This window comes from Nyctereutes procyonoides, unplaced genomic scaffold (genome assembly GCF_905146905.1).
Source record: "Nyctereutes procyonoides isolate TBG_1078 unplaced genomic scaffold, NYPRO_anot_genome, whole genome shotgun sequence".
Lineage (NCBI taxonomy): Eukaryota > Metazoa > Chordata > Mammalia > Carnivora > Canidae > Nyctereutes > Nyctereutes procyonoides.
In genome coordinates this window covers 64,118,080-64,131,257 of record NW_026575043.1, presented here as the reverse complement: position 1 = coordinate 64,131,257, position 13,178 = coordinate 64,118,080, and the positions used below count along the sequence as shown (strand labels likewise).

At 39.9% G+C, this 13,178-nt stretch overlaps 1 protein-coding gene across 2 annotated transcripts in view; it reads right to left on the bottom strand.

Moving 5' to 3' along the window:
* The window catches only part of ZNF268 (zinc finger protein 268), a 40,560-nt gene that overhangs the window by 11,970 nt on the left and 15,412 nt on the right, over positions 1-13,178 (bottom strand). For both annotated transcript variants that reach the window (XM_055322781.1, XM_055322780.1), the window contains exon 3: positions 12,455-12,655. In XM_055322781.1, the coding sequence (XP_055178756.1) occupies positions 12,455-12,655 (201 nt within the window). The remainder of the gene's footprint in view (positions 1-12,454; positions 12,656-13,178) is intronic.

Sequence of the window (13,178 nt, the reverse complement as noted above, 5' to 3'; positions counted from 1 at the left end):
TACTTTTATTTTATTTCCCTCATCCCCTTATCCTCAGGACCCTGATCGTGTTGTCACAGAACACGCAACATGCAACTGGAAGTCAAAGAAGCTAAGACAAAAGAATACAACAAGGGCACAAAGACGGAAACAGCAATGCTACTCATTAAAGATACATCTTTGAATGTTTAAGCTATCCGAGGAAACATCTGCACAGGGTAACCAACTGTTCCAATGTACCCAAGACTAGGGGATTTCCCTACACATGGGACCTTCAGTATTAAGGCAGGACAGCTACAGGCAAAAAGGAATGGTTAGTCATCCTCCTTCTACAACACTGCCTTAGCTCCAGGTGTCAGGTATTCAAAAAGTGCAGGTGATAATAAACCAGGATGAAATACACTCCTGCCTGAGAGAAGCATTTAGCACTGCAGAAGAAAGCAAAGTTTAAAAGATGCAAATGTAGCAGGAGATTAAAGAAGCTAGGGATCCCTGGGTGGCGCAGCAGTTTGGCGCCTGCCTTTGGCCCAGGGCGCGATCCTGGAGACCCAGTATCAAATCCCACGTCAGGCTCCTGGTGCATGGAGCCTGCTTCTCCCTCTCCCTGTGTCTCTGCCTCTCTCTCTCTGTGTGTGACTATCATAAATAAATAAAAAAATTAAAAAAAAATTTAAAAACAAAAACAAAGAAGCTAAGATAGGGGGATCCCTGGGTGGCTCAGCAGTTTGGTGTTGACCCAGGGCCTTCGACCCTGGGCATGATCCTGGAGTCCCAGGATTGAGTCCCACATTGGGCTCCCTGCATGGAGTCTGCTTCTCTCTCTCCCTGTGTCTCTACCTCTCTCTGTCTCTGTGTCTCTCATGAATAAATAAATTATTTTTTTTTTAAAAAAGGGAGAAGCTAAGATAAACAAACAGAGTACAATAAGGGCACAAAGCTGGAAGCTAGCAATACCACTTGGAAGTGTCGGGTTGAATCTGTAAAAGGGTACCACAGGAGCAGCCACTGTGAGAGAAGAGGTTAAAACTTAAGTGGAAAGAAAAGACAAAAGCTCTAAGTAGTGGCCAATTTGTTGGACAAATGATCTGAATAGGAAGATATACAGATAGCAAATAAGCATATGAAAGATGTTCAACATCATATGTCATTGAAGAATTGCAAGTTAATAATGACACACCATCACAGACTCATTAGAATGGCTAAGATAAAAAAGAAATAACACAACCAAATTTCATAAAAGACATGAATATAAACATCCCAGAAGCTCAGAGAATTGAACAAAGATGAAGTCAAAGAAACCCACACCAAGGGACGCCTGTGTGACTCAGCAGTTGAGCATCTGCCTTTGGCTCAGGGCACGACCCCAGAGTCCCAGGATCAAGGCCACATCAGGGTCCCCTCAAGGAGCCTTTCTCCTTCTGCCTATGTCTCTTGTGAATGAATTAATAAAATCCAAAAAAAAACAAACCAAAAAAAACTATGACCCAACTATAAGCTGTCTAAAAGAGACTCACTTTAGATCGAAAGATAAAAACAGATTGAAAGTGAAAGATATTCAATGCAAATAGTATCCAAAAGAGAGCAGAGAGGGTAATACCAGTATCAAATACAATAGTCTTCAAATCAAAAAAGGTTTCTAATAAGAGACCAAAAGGGACATTATATACTATTAAAGGTTCAATACTGCAAGACAATATAAAAACTATAGTTATACATATAATAACAGATCATCAAATTATATGAAACAAAAACATAATTGAAGGGTGAAAGTTTTATAATGATAATTGGAAACTTCAATATCCTGCTTTTCATAATGGATAGAACAACCAGATAGAAGATAAGAAAACAAAATACTTAAAGCAAAGATCTAACAGATGTAGTCAAAATAGTCTACCCAACAAGAGCATATGTATACTTTTCAAGTGCACAGGGGACATAGAACAGGAAAGACTGTGTTAACCCACAAATTACATCCCAGTAGATCTTAAAAGATAAAGATCAGGGAACCTAGGTGGCTCAGTTAAGTGTCTGACTCTTAATTTTGGGTTAGGTCATGATCTCAGGGTTGTGAGAGATCAAGCCCTGGGTTGGGTCTATGCTGGGAACTGAGCCTGCTTAAAATTCTCTCCCTCTCTGTCTGTCCCTCCCCCACTACTCGTGTGTGCTCACTCCCTCTTAAAAAAAAAAAGACTGTACAAAGTATTATCTCTGACTACACAGGATAAAGATAGAAATCAACAGAAAGGGAAAAAAAGGAAAATTTACAAATTAAAGGAAATTAAACAACACATCTTAAGCAACAGATCAAAGAAAACATCAAAAGGTAAATTAGACATAAATGAAAACAAAACACATCATACCAAAATTCACAGGATGCAACAAAAAGCAGTGTTGAGGGGAAAATTAACTAGACAGAGTAGAGGAAGCAAAAGAACATACCAGTGATTCAGAGGACAGTGTAATGGAAATCAATCAAACTGAACAGGAGAAAAAAGAATAATGGAAAATGGAAAGAGACTTAGGGAACTCAGCAACACCATCAAGAGTAGTAACAATTACATTATAGAGACCTCAAATGGAGAAGAGAGAGAAAGGGGGGCAGAATATTTATTCGAAGAAATAATAGATGAAAATTCCCTGAATCTAGAGATAGGAACAGAAATTCAGATCCAGGAAATACTGAGAGCCACCAACAAAATCAACCCAATGAGGTCCACACCAAGACACACAGTAATTAAAATGGTTAAGAAAAAAAAAAAAGTAGTGATAGAGAATTTTAAAGCAGCAAGAGAAAAGAAAACAGTTACATACAAGGGAAACCCATAAGGCTATCAGCTGATTTTTCAGCAGAAACTTGGCAGTCCAGAAGAGAGTGGCATGATATAGTCAAAGTGCTGACAGAAAAAAAAAAAACAAAAAAACAAACAAACCTGCAGACAAGAATGCTCTATCCAGCAAAGTTATCATTCAGAAAAGGAAGATAACAGAGTTTTCCAAACAAAAGTTAAAGGAATTCATGACCATTAAACTAGTCCTACAAGAAATATTAAAGGAGATACTGTGAGTCAAAAGATAAGACCTAAATAGGACTAAAAAAGTAGGAAGCACAAAAATAGTAAAAATAAGTATCTTTTTTTAAATTTTTTTTATTTTTTATTAATTTATGATAGTCACAGAGAGAGAGAGAGAGAGAGAGAGAGAGGCGGAGACACAGGCAGAGGGAGAAGCAGGCTCCATGCACTGGAAGCCCGATGTGGGATTCGATCCCAGGTCTCCAGGATCGCGCCCTGGGCCAAAGGCAGGCACCAAACCGCTACGCCACCCGGGGATTCCCTAAAAATAAGTATCTATAAAAATCAGTCAAGGGACTCACAAAATAAAAGGATGTAAAGTATGACACCATATACCTAAAATGTGTGGATGGGACAGGAAGAGGAGTATAGAATGGGTTCAAACTTTAGCAGCTATCAACTTAATACAAACTGCCATATGCATAAGATGCTATATTCAAACTTAATGGTAACCACAAATCAAAATCACTAATATAAAATAAATAAAGAGAAAAGAATCCAAGTATATCACTAAAGAAAGCCAATATACCATGAGAAAAGAGAGCAAGAGAAGAAACAGAAAAGAACTATAAAAACAACCATAAAACAAGTACCAAATGATAACTACAAACCTATCAATAATTAAGATTTTTAAATAAAATCTTTAAAAAAAAAGACACAGGGGATCCCTGGGTGGTGCAGCGGTTTGGCGCCTGCCTTTGGCCCAGGCGCGCGATCCTGGAGACCTGGGATCGAATCCCACGTCGAGCTCCCAGTGCATGGAGCCTGCTTCTCCCTCTGCCTATGCCTATGTCTCTGCCTCTCTCTCTCTCTCCCTGTGTGACTATCATAAATAAATAAAAAAATTTAAAAAAAAAATAAAAAAAAATAAAAATAAAAAAATAAAAAAAAATAAAAAAAAAGACACAGGGTGACAGAATGGATAAAAAAGCAAGACCCATCTATATGTTGCCTATAAGACACGCATTTTTTACCTAAAGATACCTGCAGATTAAAAGTGAAAGGATGGAAAACAATTTCTCATACAAATGAATGTGTAAAAGCCAGGGTAGCAATACTTATATCAAACAAATTTATATATATATTTTTTTAAGATTTTATTTTATTTATTCATGACAGACACAGAGAGAGAGAGGCAGAGACATAGGCAGAGGGAGAAGCAGGCTCCATGAAGGGAGCCCGATGCAGGGCTCGATCCCGGGACCCCAGGATCATGACCCGAGCCAAAGTTGGACGCTCAACCACTGAGCCACCCAGGCGTCCCCAAAATATTTATTAAAACAAAGACCATAACAAGAGAAAAAAAAGGACAGTATATAACCATAATGGGAACAACCCAACATAAAGATATAACAGGTATAAATATTTATGCACGCAGCAGAGCAGCACCCAAACATATAAAACAGCTAATAACAAACATAAAAGAAGTCACCAATAGTAATACAATAATAGTAGGGGACTATAACACCAACTTATATCAGTAGACAGATTATCCAAAAAGAAAAATCAACAAGGAAAATAATGGCGGTTTTTTTAAAATTTTTTTTAATTTTTATTTATTTATGATAGTCACACACAGAGAGAGAGAGGCAGAGACATAGGCAGAGGGAGAAGCAGGCTCCATGCACCGGGAGCCTGACGTGGGATTCGATCCCAGGTCTCCAGGATCGCGCCCTGGGCCAAAGGCAGGCGCTAAACCGCTGCGCCACCCAGGGTTCCCGAAAATAATGGCTTTGAATGACACATTGGACCACATGGATCTAATAAATATATTCAGAATATTCATCATAAAACAGTAGAATAGACATTCTTTTCAAATACACATGGAACATTCTCCAGAACAGATCACATATGAGGCCACAAAACTAATTCCAACAAATTAAAAAGATGAAAGTCATACCATGCATCTTTTCTTTTCTTGTTTTTTCTTTTTTTTTAAATTTATTTTTTTTATTTTTTTTAATTTTTATTTATTTATGATAGTCACAGAGGGAGAGAGAGAGAGAGGCGCAGAGACATAGGCAGAGGGAGAAGCAGGCTCCATGCACCGGGAGCCCGATGTGGGATTCGATCCCAGGTCTCCAGGATCGCGCCCTGGGCCAAAGGCAGGCGCCAAACCGCTGCGCCACCCAGGGATCCCTTTTTTTAAAATTTATTTATTTATGATAGTCACAGAGAGAGAGAGAGGCAGAGACAGAGGCAGAGGGAGAAGCAGGCTCCATGCACCGGGAGCCCGACGTGGGATTCGATCCCGGATCTCCAGGATCGCACCCTGGGCCAAAGGCAGGCGCCAAACCACTGCGCCACCCAGGGATCCCTGTTTTTTCTTTTTTAAGAGAAAAAGCACAAGAGGGTGCACAACCAGGTAGGTGCAGAAGGAGAGAGAGAATCTTAAACAGGCTTCATACTCAGCATGTAGAGCCTGATGCAGGGCTTGATCTCACAACCCTGAGATCATGGCCTGAGCTTAAATCAAGAGTCAGATGCTCAACCAACAGAGCCACCCAGGCATCCTTTTTTTTAAAAAAAAAAAAATTTTTTTTATTTGTTTATGATAGTTACAGAGAGAGAGAGAGAGGCAGAGACATAGGCAGAGGGAGAAGCAGGCTCCATGCACCGGGAGCCCGACGTGGGATTCGATCCCGGGTCTCCAGGATCGCGCCCCGGGCCAAAGGCAGGCGCCAAACCGCTGCGCCACCCAGGGATCCCTTTTTTTTTGTTTTTTTAAGATTTTATTTATTTACTCATGAGAGACACAGAGAGAGAGAGAGGCAGAGACACAGGCAGAGGGAGAAGCAGGCTCCATGCAGGGAGCCCAATGCGGGACTCAATCCCGGATCTCCAGGATCACGCCCTGGGCCGAAGACAGGCGCTAAACCGCTGAGCCACCCAGGGATCCCCCACCCAGGCATCCTTATCAAGCATCTTTCCTTTTTTAAAATAAAGATTTTATATATTTATTCATGAGAGCCACAGAGAGAGGCAGAGACACAGGCAGAGGGAGAAACAGGCTCCATCCAGGGAGCCCGATGTGGGACTCGATCCCAGGAGCAAGGGATTATGACCCAAGCTGAAGGCAGATGCTCAACCATTGAGGGACCTAGGCAGCCCTCAAGCATTTTTCCTGACCACAATGCTATGACACTAAAAATCAACCACAAGAAAAAAATCTGGAAAAAAACACAAATACATGCAGGTTAAATAACATCCTAGTATGCAATGAAAGTATCATCCAAGAAATCAAAAAGAAAATTAAAAAATACATGAAGAAAAATGAAAATGAAAACACAATGATCCAAAATCTTTGGGGTGTACCAAAGCTGTTCTAAGAGGGAAGTTTATAACAATACAGGCTCCTCAAGAAGCAAGAAAAATCTCAAAAAAACAACTGAACCTTACATTGAACAGAACTAGAAAGAATAAACAAAACCCAAAGCCAGTAGAAGAAAAGAAATAATACAGATTAGAGCAGAAATAAATGAAACAGAAACTAAAAGAAGGGGGGGGGAGAGAGAGAGGGAGGGAGAGAGAGAAGACTCAAAATCAGAAAAGAAAGAAGAGAAATAATAATTAATACCACAGAAATACAAATGATTGTAAAAGAATAGAATGAAAGATTATATACCAACAAAGTGGACAACCTATAAAAAATGGATATATTTCTAGAGACATATAACCTCCCAAAACTGAATCAGGAAGAAATATAAAATTTGAACAGACTGATTACCAGTGATGATACTGAATTAATAATAAAAAAAAAACTCCAAAAAAATAAAAATCAAATATCATTCTTATTGGTCAAAGACTGAAAGCTTTTCTTTTTTTTGTTGTTGTTGTTTTTTAAATATTTTATTTATTTATTCATGAGAGACAGAGAGAGAAAGAGAGAGGGAGAGGCAGAGACACAGGCAGGGGGAGAAGCAGGCTCCATGCAGGGAGCCCGACATGGGACTCGATCCCGGGACTCCAGGATCATGCCCTGGGCCGAAGGCAGGCGTCAAACCGCTAAGCCACCCGGGGATCCCCTGAAAGCTTTTCCTCTAAGATAAGGAACACAGCAAGGATGCCTGCTTTCACCATTTCTATTCAATGTAGTGTTGAAATTTCTAGCCAGAACAATTTGGCAAGGAGAAGAAATGTCTTTCAAATGGGAAAGGAAGAAGTAAAATGGTTTTTCTTCACAGATGATATGATCCTACATGTGGAAAACTTTAAAGATTACACACACACACACACACACACACACACACACACACACACACACACCTGGTTAGAACTAACAAATTAACTCAGCAGAGTAGCAGGATACAATGCTAACACAAAAAAATCAGTTGCATTTCTATACATGAAAAATAACAATCTGAAAAGCAAATTATGAAAACAATTCCATTTATAATAGCATCAAAAAGAATAAATGCAGGATGCGTGGGTGGCTCAGTGGTTGAACATCTGCCTTGGGCTCAGGTAGTGACCCCAGGGTCCTGGGATCCAGTACTGCATCAGGCTCCAGCAGGGAGCCTGCTTCTCTCTCTGCCTATGTTTCTGCCTCTCTCTGTGTCTCTCATGAATAAATAAAAAAAATCTTAAAAAAATAAAAAGGAATAAATGCTTATCCAAGGAGGTAAATAACTTGTAGAATGAAAACTAGAAAATTCTGCTGAAATAAATTTTCAGACATAAATGGGGGTGCCTGGTGGGTTAGTTGGTTAAGCCTCTGTCTTCAGCTTAGGTCATGATCCCAGGGTCCTGGGATCAAGCCCTGCATTGAGCTCCCTGCTCAGTGGAGAGTCTGCTTCTCCATCTCCCCCTGCTCATGCTCTCTCTCTCTCTCAAATAAATTATTTTTTTATCTTAAATAAATAAATAAAAGACATAAATAAATGCAAACATAGTGTATGTTCATGGATGGAAGGCTTATCATTAAGGTGCCAATACTACTCACAGTGATCTACATACTAAATGTAATATCTATCAAAATCCCACTGACACTTTTTTTGCACAAACAGAAATGCCCATCCTAAAATTCATATGGAATAAAGGGACCCTAAATAGCCAAAGCAATATAGAAAAAGAATGAAGCTGGAGGACTCACATTTCCCTATTTCAACAATGACTACAAAGCTATACAAATTACAGCAAAGTAGCATTGGCATAAAGACTGATATACAGACCAATGAAATAGACTAGAGAATTCAGAAATAAACCCTTACATATATGGTCAAATGATTTAAAAAAAATTTTTTTAAGATTTATTTATTTATTTATGATAGACATAGAGAGATAGAGAGAGGCAGACACAGGAGGAGGGAGAAGCAGGCTCCACGCCAGAAGCCTGACGTGGGACTCGATCCCGGGACTCCAGGATCGCACACTGGGCCAAAGGCAGGCGCCAAACTGTTGAGACACCCAGGGATCCCCTCAAATGATTTTCAACAATGGTGTTAAGACCACATGATGGGGAAAGAAAATTCCTCTCAATAAATGTTGCTGAGAAAACTGCGTGTCCACATGAAAGAGAATGAAGTCGGATCCTTCCCAACCTCATACATAAAAACGAACTCTAAAATCTTAGCAAGTTTTTTTTTTTTTTTTTTTTTTTTTTTTTTTTTTTTTTTAATTTTTATTTATTTTATGATAGTCACACAGAGAGAGAGAGAGAGAGAGAGAGAGAGACAGAGAGAGAGAGAGAGAGGCAGAGACACAGGCAGAGGGAGAAGCAGGCTCCATGCACCGGGAGCCTGATGTGGGATTCGATCCGGAGTCTCCAGATCGCGCCCTGGGCCAAAGGCAGGCGCCAAACCGCTGCGCCACCCAGGGATCCCTTAGCAAGTTTTTATAGCTATCCACAAGCTCCTCTATAATTAATATGGAAAAGCAGAGGAAAAAAGATAGCCAAAACAATTCTGAGGAGCAAAGGTGAAGTATTTCCAGTAGCCCATTTTAAGACTTCCTATAAAATCAAGTTGGTGTGATGGTGGGGAAAGATCAGACACAAGATAAATGAAGCAGAAAACAGAGCCTAGGAATAGACTCATACAAACATTGTCTCCTGATTTTTTTTTTAATCAAAGACATAAAGGCAATTCAATGGAGAAAGGAAAATATTTTCAGCAAATGGTGGTGCAGGAATACTTTCACATCCATAGACATAATAAAACTCAACACATAACCCAACCCTATATAAAATTTAACTAAAAATGAGTCATAGACTTAAATGTAAATTCTAAAACTATTTAAAAAAAGTCTACAGAAATAGAAGAGAAAATTTGTGTACTTTGGTTTGGGCAATGAGATTTTATTTTCATTTATTCATTTTGTTCAGTAGGCCTCATGCCCAATATGGGGCTTGAACTCATGACTCAGAGATCAAAAGTTGCATGCTCCACTGACTGTGCCAGCCAGGTGCGTGGGTAATGAGATTTTAGACATGGCACCTAAAGCACAATCCATTCTAAAAAGTAAAATTGAGAAAATGGAATTTACTGTAATTAAAATACTTGTTCTGTGAAAGCTGGTATTACAAAAATGAAAGAGACAAGCCAGAGACTGGGAGAAAACAGGGATCCTGTTATGGGACTCGATCACAAGACCACAGGATCACACCCTGAGCCAAAGGCAGATGCTTAGCTGCTGAGCCACCCAGGCATCCTACAAATCACTTTTCTGATGAAGGACTTGAATCTAGAATATGTAAAGAACCCTTACATATTAATGGCAAGAAAACAACCCAATTAAAAATTGGGGAAAAGATCAGACACGGAACAGATACTTCACCAAAGATATACAGAGGGCAAAACATATATTAAAAGATATTCAGTAATACTAGCCATAGGGAGATGCAATTTAAAATCACAACGAAATACCACCTCACATATGTTATTATGGTAAAATTTTACAAACCCGACAACACTAAGCACTGGCCAGGATGAGGAGCAACAGGAACTCTCATTCACTGCTGGTAAGAATGCAAAATTGCGCAGATACTTTGGAAGATAGTTTTTTTTACAAAGATAAATACACTGTTACCATACAATCCAGCAATCATGTTCCTATTTACACAACTAATGGAAAAGTCATGTCTACACAAAAACCCATACAGGAATGTTGACTGCATCTGTAATCATCAAAAACTGGAAGCCTCTGGATATCAAGACCTACTATAAATAAAGATAGTGTGATATTGGCACAAGGACAGAAAAGAAGACCAATTGCAGAGAACAAGATGTAATCACTCTGCTAAGTGGTGATGCAACAAGCAGCCAAAGGCACTGCAGTTAAGACCAGAAATCATGGAAACCAGCACCCAGAGCTGAAAGCCAGCAGAAGAAGAGGCCAACAGAGGTCCAAGACTGATTAAACTCCTTTAAAGATTTATGTATTTATTTGAGAGAGAGAGAGTGTGTGTGTGTGTGTGTGTGTGTGAGCACAAGTGAGTGGGGGGCAGGGACAGAGGGAGACAGAGAATCTTAAGCAGACCCCCAGCTGAGCACAGAGCCCAACAGGGGTTTGATCTCAGGACTCTGAAATCATGACCTGAGCCAAAACCAGGAGCTGGACACTTAACCAACTGAGCCCCCCAGGTGCCCTTGATTAAACTCCTTTAAATAGGGAAGATTTTGCAGCAAATCGTCACTCTTCAGATGCTGAGTCATTCACATCTGAATGTATCAAAAAGCAACTGCTGCCACTGGACAGACTCTCCACAGCTTGAACATAATACCAAGCACATGCCAAGAGGGACCCGGGCTCATCTCAACAGCACACTCACAGACAGACTTTGGGACTTTGTGTTTGGTTAGTAACTTCTTACCCTTTACTGTATCTGGTTTGTTGTGGGACTTTGTACTGTGCTTTGCTCTGTGTTCTGTGTATGAAGCCAAGTTGAATGAGCTTGAGACCCTGAACTTGCTTCACAATTATGTGAACTGTTCTATAACTGATTAAAGCTGACACAGCCCAAGTGTGCACATTCATAGCATGCTCGTGACACCAGTGTAACAGAATAAAGAGTTACAAAACCAAACCATATTTATGGATACCTGACAGATGACAAAGGTGGCACTGCAGAGCCAGAGGTAGAAACCAATCACTGCACTGCACTATGAAAAAATAAATCTTGACTCCTATCCACCCCAAACGTAAAAATTCATTCTAGATGTATTACAAATCTAAACGTGAAAGGCAAAATAACAAAGAAAAATGTCTCCATGAGCTTTGGATAAGGGAAAAGCACTTAAAATTGGACCTAAAAAGCACAAGTAATAAAAAAAAAGTATGAATCAGAATAAGTTAAAATTAGACATATCTGTTCATCAAAGACATTAACAGAATGAAAAGGGAAGCAAAAAAAAAAAAACTGAATAAGAGTTAATACTTTTTACCCTGAAATATTTAGAGGAGGCATGATGGTATCTGAGATATATTAAGAAATGCACCAAAAATAAGATAGGTCAATGGATGCACAGAGAAAAGACAGATACTGTGATAAGTAAGTTTAGTAAAATGTTAATGTTAATTCTGGTGATGGGTACACAGAGGTTCACTAAAATCCTTTCAACTTTGCTCTCTGAAAATTTTTGTAACAGAATGTTGGAGGTAAAAAAAGCACCCCAAGTAAAACCTGAATATGGATTTTGTATCAAGTTAGTTTAAAACCTTCATGGGTATGAATCACTGAATCTTGTTAAAATGCAGAGTTGATTCTAACAGGATTGGGGGGGGGGCATAATATTCTGCATTTCTAACAAGCTTCCAGAATATAAAAAAAAATTCGTTTAAACAAATAAGAAAAAAGAAAACACAAAAGGCAACAAAAGGTCAAATAAGCATGATAAAAGGTACTCATCCTTTTTAGCTAGCAGGAAATGCTAATTACACCCATACAGAGACACTACCATACAACCAGCAGAATGGCTCAAATTCAAAAGACTCACAATAGACCAAGATTGGGAGGCACAGAACGTTCACACACACTGCTCTTGGTGGCATGAGCAGTAAACCTAAGAGCAGGGTGTTTAATGAAACAACATACTCACAGAAAAATATAAACAAGATTGCAAGATGCATGTGTCACACGATTAACATAAATTAAAAATACATGACAGCAATAACAATATATATTGTGTGAACACATATAAGGAAAAGAAATCCATAAAAAAAGTAATTTGGGGGAATGGGGAAGGAGACTGAAACTGAGCATGGGAAATCAGAAAATATGTAAATAAAGATAGATGGGGACCTTACACAGACCAGTGATGATAAAGAGACCATGAACTGAGAGTGATTAACTTAACCCTTTGACCTAAGGATCGACATCCCTCTCCCCACCAGAGAGAGAGAGAGAGAGAGAGAGAGAGAGAGAAGTATGAAGAACAGAAGTAGGAACAAATAAGCAAGCAACTCACCTGAGACTGGGTGGGTTTTGACTGCTCCTGGGAAATAAACAACCACTCCAGAACCTGCTCTGTCCTGTGAGTGTCGCGTCTTTGCCGCAGTCCTCCAGTGAGAGGCCTCTGCTCATCAGTCCCCTGACCCAGGATGGACTCCTGACCTTGGAGCTCTCGGGCTCTGTTGCATGAACTATCTTGTTCCTGGAGAGGTGGAACCTGTGGACACAGGAGCAAATCTGCTTTAATGACCAGAATTCTTCTGGGCCCCAAGCTCGGCTCATCTGCTGGTGAACACTCCCCAATGAGGCCAGGCTGGGTGTTCTGCACGCTGTGTTCAGTGTCGCTGTGAGGCAGACACGAGACAAAATGCAGATGGCCACCCAACACACTGAAAACAGTCTCCCCAAAGCTCTGCACAGCCACCAGGAATCCTGAAGATGCAGCAACCACCCTAAGAGCTGAACAACTTCACTAAGAACACAACACCAGACGCAAAAGAGTAACAATTCTGTTCTCAGGTGGGTGTATGCAAGCAAGAGATCTGGAATGAGCCAGAGTGAGTTAGAATTTCTTCCCTCACTATTTACATGTCCATGAACAATTCACTTAATCTCACTCAGTGAGTCTTATTTTTTGCTGTGGTGAGAACATTGAGAGTAGGGTGGCATCAGGGCAGCAGTGCAGTTTTTTAATCTTCCAAGAACTTCCAATAAACGCAGAAGAGACTGATCACCATGGT